This window comes from Talpa occidentalis, unplaced genomic scaffold (assembly GCF_014898055.3).
Source record: "Talpa occidentalis isolate TD23 unplaced genomic scaffold, MPIMG_talOcc4v2.1 talOcc4.9, whole genome shotgun sequence".
In the NCBI taxonomy this organism is placed as follows: domain Eukaryota; kingdom Metazoa; phylum Chordata; class Mammalia; order Eulipotyphla; family Talpidae; genus Talpa; species Talpa occidentalis.
This window is the reverse complement of record NW_023605305.1, coordinates 24911151-24932747: the sequence shown is the minus strand read 5'-3', so window position 1 is coordinate 24932747 and position 21597 is coordinate 24911151. Positions and strand designations below refer to the sequence as shown.

Genomic DNA, 21597 nt, shown 5'->3' with positions numbered 1-21597 from the left:
TGTTCCCTCTGGGAACTCTTTATTTAATGAACAGCCAGAGTTCCGACTCCCTCGCCTTTCATTTTTCCTCAGAAGTCACCTTCTCATCTATTTAAAATTGCAAACCCTACACCCTCACCCTTACTTTTCTCCTTAGCCTTTATCATCACCTGACATATTCTAGATCCACATGTTTATCATCTGTTCTCCTTCCACTAGAATAAAAGGCCCATGAGGGCAGGGATTGTTTTGTGCTCCTTTATGTTTCACATTCCATTATACCCCGCTGTCTGCCAGGTAGCAAATGCCCAATGATTATGTCTTGAGAGGACAAGGGAATAAATTGGCAGTGAGAAGTCAGGTAAGAAGAGGATGGGGCCGAGATGTAGGTGACAGGGATCTTGGTGTGAGAATTCTTCCTGCATGCTGGGTGGAGAGAAGAGGTGCGGGAGGATTCCAGAGGCAAAAGGCATACAGCACTAAGGACAATTTTCCTGTCCCCTTGGGAGATGGGAGGTCATGGGTTATTTTAGGCCTATTGTTTCAGGACCAGGAAAGAGGCATCCTAAAGACATCCCCCAGGCGTGTAGGTCAATAAGTTCACACAGAGGACCTGTTGTTTTTTTCAGGTTTGACAGCTGTGGGATCTGGCCACAGTCCATCCTGCAAGCCTTGCCAAGGTGAGAAACTTTAGCTCCCTGGCATCCACTAGGGGGCCCCCGGAGCTCTGTTGGGGGAACAAGAGAACTGCACAGACAGTGTGAGATGCTGGGGCCACAGCCTCCCACAGCCTCCCTGCTCCCCGCCTCCTCCAGGGTGGATGAGGGCACCGTGCTTGCAGGCTCTTGATCCGGCCCAGCATGTCCAGGTGCCCTGCCGAGTACTGCTCGATGACATCCTTCACATCATAGGGTCGCAGCGTCTCCTTGAATTTCCTTTTGGCCACCAGGAACTTCAGAATCCTGTAGAGAAATGGGTGTCAGGGGCGGGTCCTGTGTTTTTGTCTTTTTTTTAAGATTTATCTATTTATGCATACAAGAGCTGGGGTACAGGTCAGAGATGTGGGGGTGAGAGGATTCACCAGAGACAGAGTGGGGAACAGAACAGGCAGACGGCCAAAATACACTGCTGAGAGGAGCAGCGGGCGAGGCAGGAGAGGTCTGCTGCGCCATGTGGGTTGCCCCCTGGCCGGCAGGGGATTGAACTCATGCTGCAGAGGCTGCGGACAGCTTCATAGGTTGCGTCTTAACCCCTTGAGCCACCAGGGAGGCCCATGTCCTGCTTTCTGAGGCTGAGCAGGGGATTCTGTTCCAGCCCCCTTTGTTTCTTTGCTACCCCCTTGTCCAGCAACGAAGCACTTTCTGCTCGGGCCACAAAATAGCCTCTCCTGAGTCACCCACCATCACTACCTCCCAGCCTCCCACCATGCTCCTGCCCTGCCCTCCAACACACAGACGTTTGTTTGGTATTTTTTAAATGTTCCCATACTGTAGTGGCCTTTGCCTGGGAGGCAGGTTTCGCCCCTGGGTGGCACACACAGTACGGGGGAAGGCTGTTGAGGACAATTTGGAGGAAGGCATTCACTCCATGATGCTTTTAGAACTGCTGAGCTGGACCCTGGGTGCCCAGAGGCTGTCAGATACAATCCATGGTCTCAGGAGCCCTGGTCTAGGTTGGGCGACTACCAGGACACAATTAGGGGGTGACCAGGGCATTGTCGAGGAGTAGAGGAAGAGGAATGTGGTCCATGCGAAGGGAGACCTCGTCTGGGGAGGTCAGGGGACAAGTCTTGAGATCTCCGGGCCGAGAGCAGGAGGAGGGACATGAAGGAACACAGACAGGCAGGGGGTATGCGAGAGTCAGTTCAAAGAAGCCTGAACAGGACATGAAGGCCAGGAGCTGGGGGGAGGGGGGTGCCCATGAGAAGACAGGGAAAGAGGCCGGCCTTGAGGAGGAGGCTGGGAGGAGATGCCCTGGAGAGCCCTGAATCACTGGCAGAGGTTGGGCAGTGGGAAGTTGGGGGCAGGGGTTGACCATTCTACCGGCCTGTGTGGAGGATAGGGGCAGGGGATAGGCTGAGCCGGGTTGTGCAGTGGCATGGAGGTAGAACTGAGAGCTTTTGAGTGTGGGTCCAGGAGACTCCCATGGCTTGGGCCACAGGGGGATGATGGTGCCAGTGCCTGAAATGGGGGCATGGAGGAAAGAGTGGGTTTGGGGCGTGCTGGGAGTGGCAGGCCTTGGGATGGCCAACAAGAGCTGACCTGGGCTGGGAGGCAGCTCAAGCACTGTGCTCCAGACACTGGCCACTTGGTGGGAGCGTTGCTCATGGGGCAGCGCATGTGACTGCAGAAGCTGGTCACTTGGAGGGGAGAGGAAGAATGTGTAGAAGGGGGTGGGAGATGCCTCAGACTCTGGGACTGGGCTCCAGCTGACTCTGACTTTAAAAGGTAAATAAAGGAATGAGGCTTGTGGGCAGATGCATCAGATCGGGAAGAGGAGGAGAGTCTGAGAGATCTGGGACTGAAGGGGGTCTCTGGAGCTAGAGCTTCGGCTGCAGGTGGCGACTAGGCCAGGATTCCATGCCTAGGAAGACGGCGGCCAGGTGCACGGGTGGATCTCGGCTAATGGACCCTGGAGACGCTGGTTCTCCCTTAGCTGTCCAGGCAGGGAGACAGGCCCACCATCATGGGAAATACATTTTACATCAGAAACCAGTACACAGCGCACACAAAAAGCTGAAATACGTTGCAGAAACATTATCTGCCCTGACCATCATGGAGGCACTCTGGCACTTTCTATTCTTTTTTTTTTTTTAATGCCTTTTTTTAGGGCTCAGCTCATTGATTTCACCAAGTTGATTTCCAAGTGCTCTGGCCTGGGATGTGGGCACTGCTCTAGAGGGGGGTCGGGGTGGGGGCGGGCAGCCAGGCTGCGGCCAAGAGGCCGGGGAGAGATAGTTGGAGACATAGAGGCAGGAGAGCCAGACTGAGACACAGATGGAGGGAAAGCGCGCACAGGAGAGGCCAGGGAGACCCGGGCAGACGCGGCACACAGCTCGTAGTAAAGAAAGCCTGCCAGGAAGAGTGAGGGAAGCGAGTAGGAGCAGGAGGACAGTGCGGGCGTTGAGAAGAGAGCTGGTGATGGGCAGTTGTGCCCTCCACCCCACCAGCCAGCCTCTAGATGTGACGACTATGAGGTCACCCTGCTGGGAGCCAGAGGCCCCCTCCGCAGCCACCCAAGCTCCAGGGCCCCTGCCGGTCGTCCCCACCAAGGTGCCAGGTGGGCAGCAGCTGTTTGTCCGGGAGCCAGCCTAGGTCTGGCCATGCAGGCAGGCCCCAGATGGGGAGCAGCAATGAGTTGCAGAGGGTTGGGGGGGCTCGCGCCAGGGCTCAGCCTCACCTGACGGAGCGGATGACCATCTTCACCGCAGGCATGACGTCATCCACCGTCAGCTCACACTGGTAGCTCTTCTCCTCTGCCACTTCCTCCGAGGGACCCTCTGGAAAGTTAGGGGGGCTCAAGTGGTGGCAGCAGAAGGGGAGACTCCCAAACCCTAACACCACACGTGGAAGCAGACTTAGAAGTACCAGGAGGGAGATGGAGGCCCAGAAAGGGCCCAGAAACTTCCTGGAGCACAGGGCAGGCCAGGCTGCTCCTGCCTTGGATGCCTATCCAGGGCAGAAACCCCCAGTTTGCTGCACGCCCACCTGCCCTGTGGTTAGCAGCGCACACATACTGGGGGTCAGGTACATGGAGCTGCTCTAGGACGCAAACTGCACGCAGGCCCCCCGAGCAAGCCCCAGAGGTCCCCCCATCCGACAGCGAGTCCCTGAGAAGAGGGTGTGCAGCCTCTGGATAGCATCACGTGCACCAGCTTATCCTTCAGCCAGGAGGGAAGGGAACTTAAGGAAAGAAACCCAAGCTGGCTCCCAGGCCCAGCTCTGCTACAGGGAAGGACCCCAAAAGCAAATCATTCTCCCCCAGATAAAAGAAATGGTTTCCTTGAGGCTGGTGCCCTGCAGGGCCCAGAAAGGTGATGCTCTCCTGACCCCACAGGGGCAGGAGGTAGGGGCAGGCCGGGCAGCTTCTTAGACAGCCACCATGCCCAGGGTCCCATGGGTCAGCACCTCATGGAGACAGGTTTGTGAGGTTCTGTAACTTTCCAGGAAAGGGCTTTCCAAGTTGTCAGCCGGCAGCACTTGGGGCCTACGCTGCACAGGCAGGCAGCATGGCTGGCCCCTCCCTTCCAGGTCAAGGGGGCTTCCGAGCCCACCCTCTGTTTTCCTCCTGGAGACCTTGGGCACGTCAAAACTGGGCAGTCTTCCAGGGGACTTTTCCATAAGACACTGAAGTGCAGAAAGGGGTAGTATTTGCCCACATCCCAGTGCAAGTCAGGAGCAGAGCCAGAGCTCAGAACAAGTGATCCCCAGGCAGGGTCACAGCTCATATCTGTGGGGCTGGGTGAAGAGGGCAGGGCGGGAGAGTGGGCCCGGGAGCTGGGCAGACCTGCAGAGGGTGCCAGCTCGGCCACTTACTACCTGGCAAAGCTGTCTTCACATGGGAGTCTGTAAATCAGGGATGAAACAGAAGCTACTTCCCAGGGTCACTCGGAGAAGCGAAAGAGACGTTCCATGGGGCCAGCCAGGGCTCCTCCTGCCTAGCGCCTCCCAAGGCACATTTGTGACGCAGCCAGTTTTTTGAGCACTTGCTATATTCCCCAGACTCTTCTGTTCACCTCCCATGGACAAAAGCTCACTTAGTCCTATGAACTAATACTATCACTGTGCCTGTTTTGCAGGGCAAAGCCGGCAGTCCCGCCCAGGCAGCCTGGCTGCAGAGCTGTGCTCCTCACCACTAGCAAACGCCTCCCTCCACGGCCTCCACTGACTCGCAGACACTTGGGAGCCCAGCACAGAGACCTGTGCCTGTTTTACAAGCCAGAAGACCAGTGCCCAGAGATGATCCATCAGTTGCAGGCCTGGGACTAGAACCGCCTCCTCCCCACCCCCCAGCCCAGACCCTGCTCTCGCCCTGCCACCTTTAGTGGGGCGCGGGCCCCAGACCCCCAGAGGCTCACCCTCAGCTGAGGCGCGGGGTTTTAGCCGCAGAGAGGCCCGGAAGCGGGTGCGGTCGTTGAAACTCCAGCTCTTCTGCACTTTGGTGGGACTGGTGGCCTCACCCACCTGCTCACTGCTCGGGGAGGTCGGCGTGGGCGGGGGTGCCAGGTGCTGCTTGGAAGGACCTGTCCGCCGCTGGGAGCTGCCCATGCGGATGCGGTCTTTGATGCCCATCCGGCTGCTGGCAGGGCGGTCGGGTGGGGGAGAGAGCCCAGTTAGCTGGAGCTGGAGTTGGACATGAGTGGGGACACCACTGACTTAGGACTTGGGGGTGGCTACTGGGTCTTGACTCTCCAACAAGTGGAGACTTCCTGGGGTGGAACGAGGGTGTGGTAGGGGGGCCCTGACTCCGTGAGAAGCAGACCCCTTCCCCCCATCTCCCATCCTTCATTTCCCAGACATATAAGGGGTGCACAGGAGACAGATGTCAGAGTGGACAGAGTAAGAGAAACCCAAGACAGGAACCACAGACAGACAGGAAGGTGGGGAAGCTGGGCCTGGTCCAGGAGAGTAGGTGGAGGTGGCAACCCCTTTGGGCACAGACAGGCTGCTAAGGGAGGAGCAGCTCCCTTGAGGTGGCCTCCAGTTCCTCACCATCCAGAGGAGCAGGCTATGCGGAGCTGACGGGGTTTGTGTGTGTGTGTGTATGTGTTATAGTATGGGTGCACAGGCACCAGTGTATATACCTATGTTGGCGTGTGTGTACACATGTCCATTTATTTCCCCGTTCCCACTGCTACAGCAACCTGATCCCACACTGGTCTTTAGGGTCTGGGACTTAGGACCTGGTAGGGCTATGTCAGTGGCACACTGCAAAATTCCTAAGGTGCCGACCCCACACTTGGGTGTAGATGGCACCCCAGAGCATGCGGCAAGGGCCTCTGTCCTTAGAGTCCTGTTCCTGAGCCCACATGTATGCCCAGGTCACGCTTGCTGCCTGCTGCAGTGAAGGTCTGTGGTCAGCTATTCTGTGGTGTCCCCTGCCAACTGGACTGACACCCAGCCCATGTGACCAAGGATCCCCTCCCAGAGCTACACCCCTCACTGCCTCTGAGCCCCCAGTTCCACAGCACCTGCACAGGACCGGGTACATGTGAACACGCCTGCACTCAGACTTCTGTTCCTGCACCCCAGCTCCCCACCACATCCCCCAAACCTTGGAGGAAGACAGGGAGGGGAGGCTTCAGGCTCCCCAGGACAGGCCCTGGTTAACCAATACCTGGTAGAGCAACTCTGTGTCCAAGAGGTTTGAGGACCATGTTCTCGCTGTTTCATTAGGACCTAGGCAAACATCCCCCATCCCATGCCTGAGGTGTCCCTGCTGCACCTGTTGTGGTTTACAGACATATTTGGGGATCTTCCACCCCAAATGTCTGGGGCCCTGGCTTGGGAGAGCACCAGCCAGTAGGCCTGAGGGGGAGCAAGAGTTGGGAAAGGAGACCGTGTCGCCTACTCTTGAGGACTTTCAACTCAGAGGTTGAACAGAGGACAGATTCTGGTTTCAGGGTTGGGTGAGAGCTGGAGTCTCCCATGCCAAGGGCATGGGGTACAGGGTAAAGAACCCAGATGCTAAGGTGAGGGGGACCTCAAAACCAGAGGCATCTTTGGGAAGACAGCCAGGATGTAGGGCCATCTTAGGATAGTTACCTCCATCCAGAGCGGAAAGGTCTTAAGTCAGGGATTGGGGCCCTTCAGGTATCCGAAGGGAAAGACAAGCCCCCAGCAATCCAGCATGCTGTTTGCTGGCCTGGATCCTCTCAACAAATCTCAAAGGTTCCAACCAAAGTTTGAGGTTGGCGCTCCCAAACTTTCTTTTGCAGAGTCATTCCTCGGGGCTCTCCTCATGCTGGCAGGCACCCCCACCCACCCAGTCCGTGCAACCCCTCCTCTGTCCCTCTGTCCCTGACTCCTCCAAGGGGGAGAGGTACAAGGGAGTGGAGAAGTTCTGACACTCAGCCAAGGACCTGGAACTCCAGATCTCTGTGGCCCCTCATCACTCCAAAGGCATTCTGGGGGGTCCTCCTTGTCAGGAGGTGTGTGCAAACAAGGCTGTGCTTGCACTCAGCAGGATTTATAGAGGCAGGGACCTGGGGGCTTGCACTGGAGACCTTGAAAGTGCCCTTTCCGGCTCTGAGTCTGTGATGGTTGAAGGAGCTCTCAGCTTGGTTTTTGGGGTTCTGTAGCTTTCCAGCCAGCCAGAGGCCCCAGGCTCCTCTTCAGTGTAAGAAAACACTATTTCCCAGAGGGGCTCCTGAATTCCAACTCCTTGGTCAGGGCTCAGGAAATGGCTTACAGCAAGCAGCCTTTCTGGAGCCCAAAAGCTCAAGAAAATGGGCAGACACTGGAAGAATTCCTTCACCACCCCCACCCCAACCCCCAGGGCGTCTCAGAACCTGAGAGTCCTCTTGGCTGCCTCGGCTCATCACCTCTCAGCCACTGCACTTCTCAAATGGTAGGTTCTGTTATTTGCCATCCCTCGTTTATAGATGGGAAGGAGGTGAAACGACTTGCCCAGGGTGACAGAGCTTGAATGGCGCAAAGACAGGAAGCCAGCTCTCTCTGCCTTCAGGGACTGTGTTCTTTCTCTGAGCAAGCGCTCAGGATAAGGCCTAGCACAGTGGTTCTCAGCTAGAGGTGTATCTGCTCTCTCGGTGACATTGTCAATGCCTGGAAACACCTGCGCTTGTCACACTAGGACGTGATCCTGGTGTCCAGGATAGCCTGGTATCTAAATCTACTACAATGTCCGGGATAACCCCCATCAACAAAGAGTGATCGCACCCACAATGTCAGTGGTGCCAAGGTCCAGAAACCGACCTAAGTGGTCTGTTAGTGCCTCAGGAGATGAATGGCGAGTGCTCGGCCGTGGCTGTCCTGGGGAAGGACTCTGACTGCCCTGCTGGACCGACTTCTGTGTTCACATCCACAAGACATTTCTCTGAAGGTTCAGCATCTGCCTGCCAGAGGCCAAGCTCTGGGGAAACAGAAGCAGCCTCCCCTTCAGGCGCTTCAGCCCCTTGGAAGCAGCTTATCACTGGCTTTTCACCCTGGCCTTACCCGTCCTGACCACACACCACCAAAGTCTTTGGACCCAGAGGCCCCTAGGCTTAACCCTTAATGTGTTCCTATCGCCTACGGTCCTGGTTTCCAAATTGTTTTTTTAAAGAAGGTAAGTTCTTAATTGCTTAAAATACCAAATCAAATGAGAACAACATCTGCATGGCACCTCCTGTGAGCCAGCACAGACCCAGTGGAAACAGATCCAATCATCATCCACATCTTACATTTGAGGAAACTGAGGCACAGAGGGCTTATTCCCAAGCCTTTCTAGCTAGTGAGTGGTGGTGGGTTTGGCTCCAGAGCCCACATTTCTAAGAACACCACCTCTTGGTAGAACCCCCACTCATCTCCTACCCATGGGTCCCAGATCCATGAGGTTCCAGAAGCACTTTCGAGAAACCCAGGACTCGTGAACCCCGGTTGCCAAGCAGTGCCAACAGGAAGAGGCCTATATTGGGCTTTAGCCCCAATCCTCAGTTCCTGACCCCTGTCTCAGATCTGGCCGCGGGGTTGTGCTTGTTTCCCACAGCCATGCTCCCTCCCCTCCTAGCCTTGCCAAGCTGCTTCCTTGGCCCAGAATGCCCTCCCTCAAGCCCACTCCTCTGGGGGGCTTCTCTGGGTGAAGTGCCTGACACAGGCTCCGCAGCCCTCCTGCCTCTTCCTTTTGTTGCGCTCATTGCTCATCACCTCATCACACTGAATGGCAACTGACTCCCCACTGTGTCCCCAGTGCAGGGCCAGGCACAGGCAGGTACCAAGGAACATAGTGGAGATGCAGCTAAAAGCCAGAGACCAGGAGTTGGAGAAGGAGGTGCCAATCCCAGCTCCTTCAGGCATCTGCTTGGTCCTGAGGTGGGCAGTGGAGAGCCAGGATACCAAACGCAAGGCCTGGCATAGGTCAGAGTGGGAAGGACCCTCAGAGAGCCTCTAGTTCAATCTACCCACACCACAGATGGGAAACTGAGGTCCAGAGAAGAGAAACAATGTGGCCAAGGTCGCATAGGGGCTCAGGGGCAGAGCCAGAATCATGCCCAGGCTTCTGTAAGTGTCCCTCTTGGCAGAACAGCCCAAGCCCCAGACCTGGCAGAGGCAGCTCCAGGAAGGCAAGGCGCTCTCTGGGGCCCCAAGGCAGACGGCAGGCGGCAGGCACATGCACCTTGTCCTTGGCCCATCCTGTCCCCCTCTCCAGCCCCCAAACTGGATGGGGCCAGGAGGAGCAGGGACAGGAGGAGCAGGCGAGGGGGTACCTCGGTCTCCAGCTGGCGTGGATCCGAAAGAAACTCCGTTTATTACTAAACATCTGGCTGGAAAGTTGAGAACAAGACACGAACAGAGGTTAGTGGGAAGGAGGCAGGCGGGCAGAGCATGGACCGCTGCCAGCATGGGGCCGGACACCAGTGGCTGGGGGAGAAAAAGACCCCACCCAAATCATCCTTCAGGCAGATCCCCAGGATTCAGAGTTCTCAGCTTTGCAGGAGGATCTCCTGGAGACCATGTTAAATCTGTAGCATTCTGTGCCTCTCCTGCAGAGATTCTGATTCTGTGGACTAAGGCGGAGGGTCCAGAAATCTCCAGCTTGAACCAAAGCCCCATAGGACACTGATGCCGGGATCAGTATCATTGCCTTATCACAAAACCACAGAGAGAAGCTGTTGGCCTGGACAACGCCATCCCCTTGGAAGTCGGCTCCTGTAATCCTGACATGCTTGGCCTGGATCCGTCCACAAGCTCCACAAAGTGTGTGGCCAAGCAGGATTTGTAGGTAGGGTGAGTGACCGGGGCTCCCATCTGAAGTACCCACCCCATGGCCAAGAGACCCATCTCCCAGAAGTCACAGCTCATGCCCTCCAGGGGCCCCCGGGAAGCAAGGACACTCTTCCCTCATCTACCACCAAGCCCTGGCCACGCAGACACTCCAGAGCAGACAGACACAGGCCAGGAGTTAGTGATGGCCAAGCCCTCAGCAGAACTCTGTTCTTTGGCCTCGGGGTCTCCAGAGGCCCAGACCATCTGTGGCGGTTCTACCGGTGCTACACTCTGGGCTTATCTCCATTCCCAGGACCTTCTCATCAGGAAAGGTGAAAGCAGAGCCAACTGGTCAGAGGCCAGAACTACAGAAAGCTCTGGGTGCAGGCCTGAGCAGGGTTGTGGAAAGTCACAACTGTGGAGTTTTTGTCTGTAAGCTGTGGTTGGATGGGACTAGAGCAACTACAAAGAGCCTCAGGCAGTGACAAAGGATCCACATCATGGACTTTTCTTCCAAGGGACTCCCAGCTGGCCAGGCCAGTCATGCATCCCACCCTCCAGCATCGGACTTGGAGGGGCTCTCCCACTCCACCCACTTCCTATTCAGCCCCTGGGTACAAGTGCCCTTGTTGAGAACATGGACAGAGCCCCACTCCCGGCATCCTCTGCACCAAACTCCCTCCTCCCCATGTCCCAGGCCTTATCTGTACAGAGCCCTGATTAGCCTAAACATTCGCTGATTTTCTGCCCGGGACCTAGAGGCTCAGAGTGACTTGATAATTTTCTCAAGGCCCCAGCATCAGTGGCAGGGACAAGCTCTTGCCACACCTCCTCCTTGACCATCCAGTGACTCACCTTTTCTCCCACCCCACATTTTGGGCCTGGGGCTTGAATCACACCTGAAGCTCAAGGCTCAGACGTCCACCTGGCTGATTCAGGGATGATGTGTGACGATGAGGCAAAAACAAAGTGATGGGGATGGGCAGGGGAGGGGGGATGGGGGATTGACTCTTTGACCTCAAAACTCCTTGCAGGAGCAGCCACCTTCCCACACTGAGTAAACAGGCTTCCCTTGTCCAAACGTGCCAGAATTTTCATTATTTATGAGCAGTTACGTGAGGGTAAGCATTGTTCTTTCTTTGTTCTTCTTAGAGACAGGGCAAAGGGAAAGAGACTGTTGGGAGCAGCAAAATGTACCTCAGTGAGGAAGAAAGGCATTGTGGGAGAATCCCAGAAGAACCCTCTGGGATTAGCAAAGCTGTGGACAAGAGCCGCGCAAGACAGGAGCATTAGTCACTGGTTGTGTTTACGTAGGTCCTACAGCGGGTCTTAGTCACAGAGCTCTCTCCAGCTGGCATCTGGCTCCTGAGAGGCGGGCTCAGTATCAAGCCCCTTCTAGAGGAATATGCTGGGGGAGGGGGTTCCCCGCCCTCACTCCCCAGAATGGTGCCCACGATTACCTGAGCCGTAAGCACCTGTGGCCAGCGGCCTCCTCCTCTCGCCAGCTTTCCAGGAGGGATGGGGGTGCAGGGGAGGAAGAATGAGGGGTATGGAAACAGAGAAAGAAAGAGGACAATGGTATGAATGGAGGAAGCGACAGGAAAGGATGGTGTGGACATCACCCCACTCAGACCCCTGGAGCCCCAGGTGACACGAAGGTGAGTGCAGCCTGGCCTCTCCAGAGGCTCCCAGTCTGTACCTGCCAGGCATCCAACGACTACCCAGACCTCATGTCAAGGCCTAGGAGCCCCCAGAACAGGCCAGAGAAGTAGTAGCTGGAGGTGGGTCTGAGAGGGGGGAGACAGAGAATGGAAGAGGAGGAGGAGAAGCAAGAGGAGGTGGCGGCCCCGGGGGGCCCCTACCTTTCCCCAGGGCAGAAGGAGGTGCTGCCCAGGCGGTGGCAGGTGGCAACGGGCGGGCAACGGGAGGGTGCTCCGTCGGGTACCGGTGCCCGCCGCACCTCCAGGGGCCGCAGGCCCCCATTGCGGGCCCGCTGCACGTGCTCAAACAAGAGGGCCAGCTCTCTGCAGGAGAGGGCGCCATCAGCAGTGGGCAGGGCCCGGGCACCACCCCACCCTCAGTGGGCACTGAGCTCCCGAGCTCAGGTCCTGCCTGGTCCGGCCTCCCAGAGGGGCTCAGTAATCACCCCAGGCCAGAAGAGGCAGGGGTGGGGGGCAGGGGAAACTAGCTTTCCTCCCTCCCTTTCTACCCTGGGGTCCTGAATCCTTAGAGATGCCAAATTTGGTTGTACAGAATGGGCACAAACCGAGGGCACTTTCCTGGAAATCCTCTTCCCCCCCAAATCTGACTGGATTTTAGAGGGAAACAAGTGAGAAGGGAGACTTGCTAGGGCGGCTGTCTACTCCCTGTGCCCGTAGTGATGGAGGACAGGTCCCGTCTCTGCTGTCCCATCAGGCTGAGGAAACAGATCAGCGAGTAGGGGGCCCAGACCAAGCTCTGTCCCTCTTACCAGAGGACCCAAGGCCACCCCTCCCCCTCACCTTCCCTCCCCTTCAATACATCAAGACTCCTAATACACCAGGCCTGCCCCACTCCCTGAGCCCCGGCCTTGCATCCTTACAGCTGCTTCTGGAAGGGAGGCAGCATCCCGCCTAAGCACCGCCCCTGTGTCTGAGGTGGGAGCTTGCTCTGCCAGGTGGAGAAGTGGCGGTGGAGGGGGCTGTGCGATTCCGGGAGGCCCCTTCCTAACCTCTTCTCTCTTGCTCCTCCCCTAGGGAGCCCCAGGGACTGGCAGGGGGCAGCCAAGTGTAAGGGTGAGTGGGATCACACAACAGCTGCTCTTGGAGAACTAATGAGGCCAAAAAAGCCACCGTGGAAGCACTGAGCACAGCAGCCTGGCCGGGCTGCACTTGATGCCTGCCTTCTTGCCCGCTGGACTGACTGTGCCAAGGTCCCCGGTCTTCATTCCCAACCGAGGGCCTGGCCAGCCCTGGCCACACGGATCTTGGTGATGGTATTAATAATCCCCTGTGTGAGCCACCCCCTGTGCTGTTGTACCCCAGCCCGGACCAGTGGGGTGAATCCACCCTGGGCCCCAAGGCTGCTGCCAGGCACAGTAAAAGTAAGTACATCTTCACGCACACAGGGTGGGCCCTTGCTCCCAACTGGCACACACCACACTCTCTATCCAGCAGCAACATGCCAGGCTGGTAAGGACCAGTGCTGTACCCAGCTCAGACTGAGAGGAGATGCACTGGCTGTGCCACTGCCCGAGTGGCCTCACCCATGGCTGAGCTAGAGGACTGCCAGCAGTCCAGGACTCAGGGCTCCGCCAGTGGGACAGGACTGCCCAGTGTCCAATGTCCTCCTTGGACAGAGCAGATGGGCGAGGACACTCTAGGCTCCGAGTTATGTAGGTTCTGCAGTGCCAGCCCCAGATGCTCCCTGAGAACCATCATGGCTTTCCCACCCTCCAGGGCATCGCCCCCAGCCCACCCCCAGCGGGACCTACCTGAAGGATGGGAGGATGCTGTCGTAGTAGTACCAGGTGGCCGTGAGATAGGCCCGGCTGGTGTCCGTGGAGTATAAACGCCATGCAGCCTGGTGGCATTGGGGAGGGAGGGCATCAGTGAGGCTTCTCAGCCCCCACCGGCCCTCTGCCCCTGAAAAGAGCCTGACCTGGGCCAGCCAAAGGGTACCAAGAGCCCAAAGCCAATTCTGACTCCACAGCCACTGGCAGAGCCAGCCAAAGAAACAGAGCCCTAGAGAGAAATGATTCCCCAAAGGGACGGGTGCAGATCGGTATCAAACCCAGGAGCCTTAGTGTGGAGTTGCTGAGGGGCGGGGTTTCAAATGATCCAGCTATTCCACTTCTGGACATTTATCTGAAGAACATTAAAGCAGTCATTCAAACAGATACATACACCCCTGGGTACACTATACACAATAGCCCAGATGCGGACACAGCTAATGGATGGGGAAAGATGTGGTATGGACACACGATGGAATAGTACTCAACTGTAAAAAAGGATGAAATCTTGCTGTTTGTGACAACAAAGATGGATCTTGAGGGGACTCTGCTAAGTGAGATAAGTCAGACGGAGAAAGCCCAGCACTATGTGATTTCACTCATCCGTGGAATATGAAGAAACAAAGGGACTGAACAAACTTAGACACAGAACAGACGGGTGGTTACCAGGGGGGAAGTGGGCCAGGTGCGCGGGGGTGGGTGGAAGCTGGACTTCTGTCAGTGAACATGATACAGAGTTTATGGATATCGAATTTTAATGTTGTACCCCTGCAACTTGTATGTGATAAACCAATGCTACCTCAATAAAAAATTGAGAGCCATAGGCCCCTTACTAGTATGATCAAATTAAGGCAAGCTGCAACACCTCAACTTCTTGACCTGTAAAGGAGATGGAATAGCACTTATCTACCAGGGCGTGGTGAAGATTAAATGGGCAAATATATATTAAATGCCAAGTGCACTGCCTGGCACATAGTAGGCACTTAATGCCAAGGTCCCCATGAAACATTCCTGTTATCTCCCTTATCGCTGCTGATAAATACTTATTCACTGTGATTTGATGAGGGTCTTACTCTCCCCCTAGACTGTAAGCTGTGTCTCGGTCACCGCTGTGTCCTCCTGCACATGATCGGTATCCTGTAGATGTCTGGGGGAAAAATGACTGTCACTGCTCATGGGACTGAAGATGGTAGGAAAGAGCATCACCTACCAATCCCTCAGCATCCCTGGACTGGCAGGGTTTCTTCTGCAGCAGGAGGGACGAGGGTCAGATAAGATGAAGAACTGTCCCTTTGCCTCCAGGCCAGAAAAGCCAGAGAGGGACTGTGAGTGGGATGGTTAGTGGGAGGCATGGAAGCTGCTGGGCGGTTCAAAGCAGAACTGGGCCCTAAATGCCCCCCTTCTTTGGGTGCCTCCTGTCCTTAAGGGACTGCCCACTGCTGACTTCATCAGCCGGGCACCCTCCCAGGACAGGAATATTTTTACTTCCTGCTTTCCTAGGCCCCTTGGCTTGGGTTGGGGAGCAGCTGCCAGAGCTGTCTCATTAATTATGGGCACCACAATACCAGCTGTCTCTCGGCAGGGGCAGTGCCAGCCGCCTGCCCCTACAATGCCCCTCGGAAGGCCAGCTCCCTGGAGACACAGCCATTGTGCCCCAGGGGACACTGAGAAGGAAAGGCTGGGCTGGTGGCTGGAGATAGCAGGGAAGGGGAGGGGAGGTCCATCCTGGGGTGGAGAGATAAAGGGATTGAGTCTGATTTGGGGGGGTCAGAGAATGGCATGTTGGGGTGCAGGCCGAGGTGGGCTCTGCCAGTATTCCCTGAACTATGTCCCACAGGGGTTTCTCTGGCACACACCCCTGACTAGAGAGAGGTCAAAGCTGAATCAGAGTCACAAAAATCAGAGTTGTTGCCTCAGCACAGTGGGGACACTGAGACCACACCCTCCCTGCGTTTCCCACCCAGCAGGCTGCTCCCTCTCCATCTCCTCAGGCAAACTGACTGCCCGCCTAGCTGCTGAGTGCTGAGGTTCCTAAAAGCCCACTTCTGGACCACCTTCTCTCCTCCCTCTTTCCTCTCCCCCAGGCAAACTCATCCACACTCAGGGCTTCACTGGCACCTTCACACAACCCCTCTGACTCTTACCCGCCCAGAACATTCCTGCTGGCTCGCTGCAGACCTGCACTTCCTTTTGCCTCCTCAACATTGAGGCCCCTCAGACTCGTGCTCCAGCCAAACTCACATTCTTCATGCCCCAAATCTGGTGAGCTGGGTCACCAACCACCCAGCCGGGCAAGCCAGAAACCTGGAAGTCACCCTCCCTCACCCTCCTTTGCTCCTAATGTCATGACAGTCACGTGTTACTTAACAAGGGGGATTCGTCTCATGAATGGGTGACCTCATAGAGTGTGATGACACAAACCTCGATGCACACCTAGGCTGTCCACGGGGCCCTCCATTACACATATCACTGACTGCAAAGTCGTTATGTGGCACATGATGGTAAACTAGCCCCTAAATATGCAGAATCTGCTCTTTCTTTCCATCTCATCTACCCTCATCCAAGCCACCCAGCACCCTGTGTCACCCACACTTGCCAGAACCTCTCCTCTGGTCTTTCCCATATACTCAGGTTACGCTCCAATTCATTCACCACTTTTCAAAACACAAATCTGATCATGTCACCCATTCCTCTTGCTTTACCTCCTGTCGGTGGCTCATCAGTGCTTTTAGGAAAAAGTTAAATTCCTCCCTGTGGCCCCCAGTCTGGGTCTCACCCACTTATTCAACTCCTTCCACTGCACACTCCTCCCTTTCTGTTCCAGCCTCACAAGCCTCCTACCAATTCATCAAACACACTGTTCTCTTCCAACACAGGGCCTTTGCACATGCTGTGCCCTCTACCTTCACCTCTGTATCCATCCTGTAGCCCTCAACTCAAGAGTCACTTCCCCAGGGTAGTCATCCCTGAGTTCCCCATCAAGGACAAATCATTCCATGTCTCCTATTAGATGGTTTTCAGAAAATAATATCTTTCAAGGTATTTATCCCTTTGTCACTCATTTGGGTGAGTGCTTGTGGACTGACTTAATCAACTAGCGTGTTGGGACTGGAGCAGGCTTTCTGATGGCTGCACAGCTGATGGGTGGCAGGACTGGGTCTCCATCCAGGGCCTCCAGTCCAGGCTCTACCCAACTTGAGGCATGCAGAGCTGGAATTGGTTAGCCCTAAAATGAACATGTGGAGCGGGGGGTGGGGAGGAAGTTTTGACAATCTCAGCATCCCAGCTCTATTCCTGACTTGACAGTGATCCCCAAAATGGCCTATCTCCTCTCTGAGCTTCAAAGTCGAATCAGTTGTGAAGCTGGGCTGATGAGTCAGCAGACAGAATCAACACACCAGCTCAGTTCAGGGGCTTCCTGGGGCTCTCGTACCTGGATGAGGTTCGCTGCTGGCATCCTGCGCTTCTCAAAGTGCTTCTGCCGGTGCTGCTCCTGGACCTTCAGGGCAAAGCCAGAGCCAAGGATGCCCTAGGGGGGTAGATAGGGTTGGGGACCATGGCAGTGGGAACAACAAAAGGCAGCAAAGGTGTCCCCACCTCCACACATCAGAGGTACCCCCCACCACTAATCCAGGATAGGGGCTTGGCAGGCTCTGTTGCCAGGACCCATCTCCCCCAGATTGGGCAATCCTAAACTGAGGGACACTCACGGCAGGCAAGGCAAAAAAGGAGATGCCCAGTAAGGCGAAGCCGGCAGCCAGGACCCTGCCCAGCCATGTGTGTGGCGTCTTGTCACCGTAACCGATGGTTGTCAATGTAATCTGGGGACACAAATGGATTATCCATAGGGCTGGTCACTGAGACCACCCATGGGAGTTTGTTGGGGGCACAGGCCGGTGGGAGCCTGATCATGAGGGAAGGGGCCCCCTGGTTGCCCACAAGGACTTGTCCCAGGGACTGGTGAGGGCAGAGATGGATTTTTCCCTCTCCTCTGCTGGTTAGCGGGGAAGGGTACGAGTCATATGAGTTTGACATGGGGGACTAGTTGGGGACACAAGAAGGTCCACTGGGGCAGGTATCAGGACTAACAGAGTCTGGCCACAGGGGCTCCGGCCCTACCTGATGGGACAGAGACAGGCCTACTCAACTCTTTCTTAGTCAGGGGCACAATGGTCAGGCTAGGGTGGGGGTTCCCAGGGAGAAGAACAGCCCTGCACAGACCCTCACGCACCGTCCCCCACCAGAGCGAGTCAGCGTAGGAGGAGAAGTCTGAATTGGCGTCCTTCTCGGCCAGATAGACCAGGAAGGAGGCGAAGATGAGCACCAGGAAACCAATGTACCAGGCGGTGATCAGCTCCTGCAGGGGCAGCAAAAGGGGAGATCACAGGCAGGACCTAGGCAAAGGGGCCTGAGGAACGCGGTGCCCTCCTGGGAAAGGTGGGGAGGTGGGAGGCTCCCAGAATAACCTATCTGTTTTCTGGACGGGGAGTAAAAGGACCCCACCTCTCCAAGTTCCCAGCCGAGGTGCTGCACGCCTTTCTTTCTCCTGTCTCCATCAAGAAGACCCCGCCCCGCCTTCCTGAAATGGCCCAAATCTCAGGGTCTGCCCCTCAGATCTGCTCTTGACCCTCTGCATTCCACGCTCAGGCCTTCACCCATTATCCTGATCCCAAAGCCCAAATTTCAGACTTAGAACCAGCCCACAGCAAGCCACGCTACAACAGCACCCTCAGATCTGCCCCAGCTCTCCACTTGGCTGTGCCCAGAGTCTCCCGCAACCAGAAGTCTCCAAGTAGACCCTCAAGTCCTACCCTTCAGGCCCTGCATCCCAGCCTGGGTCCAGACACCACCCCTTCCCCCCAGGCCCTGCCTAGGTCCCTCAGCCCTCACCCATCAAAGCCCCTAATCTCCGTCCCAGGAGGCCCCAATCCTAGGCTCCGCCCCTCTTCTGGCCTCCAAGCTCCCGCCCGACCTAGCCCCAGACACGCCCAGACGAGCCCCCGCGGCCCTCACCGGGCAGTAGCCCCGCCCCTGGCACGCCCCCGGGGCCCTCACCTGGCAGTAGCCCCGCCCCAGACGCGCCCCCGCGGCCCTCACCTGGCAGTAGCCCCGCCCCGGCACGCCCCCGCGGCCCTCACCTTGCTGTGCGCATAGACCACCGAACCCAGGAGCTTCCAGGTGCCGCCGCGGCGGTCCATGCGCACCATGCGCAGGATCTGCAGGAAGCGCATGCTGCGCAACGCAGAGGTGGCAAAGATGTTGCCCTGCGTTCCCGCGGCGATGACCGCCACCGAGGCCACGAACACGATGAAGTCTGCGGGGTTGCGGGGGGAGGAGGCTGGGAGGTCACAGGCAGCTCCGGGGAGAAACCCACGCTCCCTCCCCAACTAGGGCCTGCGGTCAGGGGCTCCTGGGCCCTTGAAGGAGATCGAGAGGGTCCCTTGAGTCTGTCGGCAGCCAGGGTCCGGGTCAGGGTTGGGGTCGAGGTGTCAGTTCTGGGGCTTGGGGTCAGGGCTCAGGCGCGGGCTTGGAGGGCCTTATTACCGATGACACAGAAGGGTTTTCTGGCGAACCGGAAGCGGCCCTGCCATCCTCGGTATCGGCAGCAGCAGCCCGCGGACCAGACCCGGATGATGTATTCCAGACCGAACACCACGATCATCACGAATTCCTGCGGGGACGGAGGTCTGGAGTTCTAGTCCCCAATCTCCAGGTCACCCGGCCCAGAGTCCCTGGGTTAGGGGTACTGGGGTTTCTTCAGATCAGGTTCTTATACCTGAGGAGGATTTCAGCAGGCAGGCGGCCCGCGCCTTGTCTTCCAAAGAAACAGAAAGTCCAAACCCATCCCTTCCTGAGCCTGTCCAGGCCCAGAAGCTGACTGGGGTTTTCTGCCCCACGCCCCTCTCCTTCCCAGCCATTCCAGACTCTCTAACCCAGACTGGGTGACATAGGCTTGGCTGTCAGCTGTCCCCCTCCCTGCTGCTTTTGTTAGGGAGGAAAAACCACAAACAAGGGGTGGGGGAGCAGTCTTTGTCCTGGGAATAAGTGGGACGGTTACTCACCACTTTCCTGGGTCTATTATAAGCCCCAACATAGAGGCAGAAATGCTCCCAACAGCTGCTATAAAGCAGGGAGTAAAGCCTAGACTGGACTGCCACCCGTTCAGGCAGCACAGCACATTCTCTGAGCCACAAGAAAATTCTCTCCACCTTCACCCTGACCCCAGAGATACTACCTCACCCAGCCTCCCTCAGACCCAGACCCCATACTCACTAAGATGAGGAGACACTCATTGGCAAGTTCCTGGTGTTCCTGGATAGTGGACAGCACAGACAGCACCAGGCAGCTGAAGACCAGCAAAAATCTGCAATTGCAGCATAAAGGAGAGAGTTAGACTGCTGGATGGACAGGATAGTTGAAGAATCTCTGGCATGGAGCTGCAAATCAGGCCTGAAGAGGGATGCATTTAGGGAGATTTATCTGGAAAGCAGAATCAGAATTCCCTGGGGTTGCAGCTCTGTGCTGGACAGCAAAGGAAGAAGCCCCCTAAGCCCTGGGCCGCTAAGCTCAGACACCTCACAATCCACCCTTTGAAATGGCCTTAATGCAGGCTGCAGCTCAGAGAGGAGCTCGCTCAGTGCTGAGTGCAGGTCTTTCTGGGCTGGGTTAGGGTCCCACAGCCAGGAAATGCCTCCAGGCTCAGCCACTCACAAGTGGTGACCTCAACCCCAGTTTTAATGTTGTCTTGAAAGAAATGCCCCGGAGGTCATCAGGGATAGGGGTCAGGGAGGAACACCGCTTCCGTATGAAGTCCAAGGTGGTAGGAGTATGGTCTCATCTACAGAATGGGTCCTCCCCCTGGTTTCATGGGCCTTCTGGAATTAAATGATGAGGCGGTTATGGAAGGAGCGGGGCCAGGGAGGACAGGTGGGGAGGGAGGAAGCAGAGTGGGAGAGGGTGTGGAGAGGAAACTGAGGCACTGAGAAGCCTTGCCATGGAGACCGGGAACTCCCCTGAGGGCACCAAGAACCTACTGCGTGGCCCAGAACCAGATGTTTAGAAAGGGAAGGAACTTTGGAACCCAACAGATCCAACCCTTCCCTCAACCTCTATTACACACTTGAGGAAACTGAGACCCACAGAGGGAAAGGGGTTCACCCAGAGTCACCCAGTATGTCCAGGACAGAGGTGGTGAGCTTAGAACCAGGGTTCCCAACTTGCCAGTGGGTGGGGAGAGGGAAGAGGGCATGGAGAGCTGCTGGTACCACGGGGAGGAAGTGACTGCACGAGGGCAGGGCGGGCACTGGGGCACCAGCAGCAGATGAAGCTGCCAGGAAGGAGGCTGGATTCCCAGAGCGCTCTTCCCGGGGATGGGGTGTGCTCAACATGCACATGCCCAGAAGGGACTCCCCAAGGAACGGGCTTCTCTAGAAATGCAACCCTTGTAGACTGACCCACAGCACTCCCCAAGTGTTCCCTGGGTCTGCCCACTAGGACTGCTGACACTGGATTCTGCCTAACACATCTCAAGAGCTGAGCCCACTGAGACTCCATATCCTGCTCCACTGCCACCCCAAGCACTAGATGCCCTGGGGAGCCCCACCCCACTGTTCCCACTCAGAGGCCCCTACCAATGCTGGTGTCCCTGTAGGAGGCCCAAGTCACTTTACCCAAGTCACTTGATTTGTGTTCATGTTTCACTGTGGCAGAGGCCTGGGCTCGGGGTCAGAGAGACGTGAGTTCAAGTCTCCATCCCATTTGCGTGAGGCCCCGGGAAAGTCACCTACCTTCTCTGAGCTAGTCTCCTTGTCTGTAAAATGGGGGGTAATGGGAGGAAAGGTATCTCAAGAGCATGGCTCCCCCTGGCCTGCTCATATCTCCTAGGGCAGGGGCCCAGCCTGCCTTGGGGGGCGAGTATAGGGCCGGGTCCCAGCACATGCCCCTGGGTGGAGGAAACAGGTGGCAAAGGCTGGTAGGAAAGGGGTGGGGCAGGATTAAAAGTGGTTTTTCCCTGTTTGTATTGCTAAGCAAATGAATTTAAATTTTATATTCGATTGGCACTCTCCATGTTTTTTCCTAAAAAATTAGGAAATGCAGATAAACAAATGCCAAATCTCTTCATTTTCCCGAGATAAGCCGTGCTGACTTCGTATGTATATAGAAGTATGTGTACATAAAGGCTGGTAAAGGATTTTAAATGAATGG

The 21597-nt window shown here is 56.4% G+C and overlaps 1 protein-coding gene across 2 annotated transcripts in view; it reads right to left on the bottom strand.

Annotated features, from left to right (window-relative positions):
• KCNQ4 (potassium voltage-gated channel subfamily Q member 4) overlaps positions 1-21597 on the bottom strand; it is a 53317-nt gene that overhangs the window by 4487 nt on the left and 27233 nt on the right. For both annotated transcript variants that reach the window (XM_037499585.1, XM_054691227.1), the window contains exons 2-12: positions 19666-19756; positions 18937-19063; positions 18531-18706; positions 17624-17749; positions 17103-17213; positions 16826-16921; positions 13375-13463; positions 11765-11926; positions 5057-5277; positions 3379-3478; positions 810-941 (exon numbers count right to left, since the gene is read on the bottom strand). In XM_037499585.1, coding sequence (XP_037355482.1) covers positions 810-941; positions 3379-3478; positions 5057-5277; positions 11765-11926; positions 13375-13463; positions 16826-16921; positions 17103-17213; positions 17624-17749; positions 18531-18706; positions 18937-19063; positions 19666-19756 — 1431 coding nt within the window. The remainder of the gene's footprint in view (positions 1-809; positions 942-3378; positions 3479-5056; positions 5278-11764; positions 11927-13374; positions 13464-16825; positions 16922-17102; positions 17214-17623; positions 17750-18530; positions 18707-18936; positions 19064-19665; positions 19757-21597) is intronic.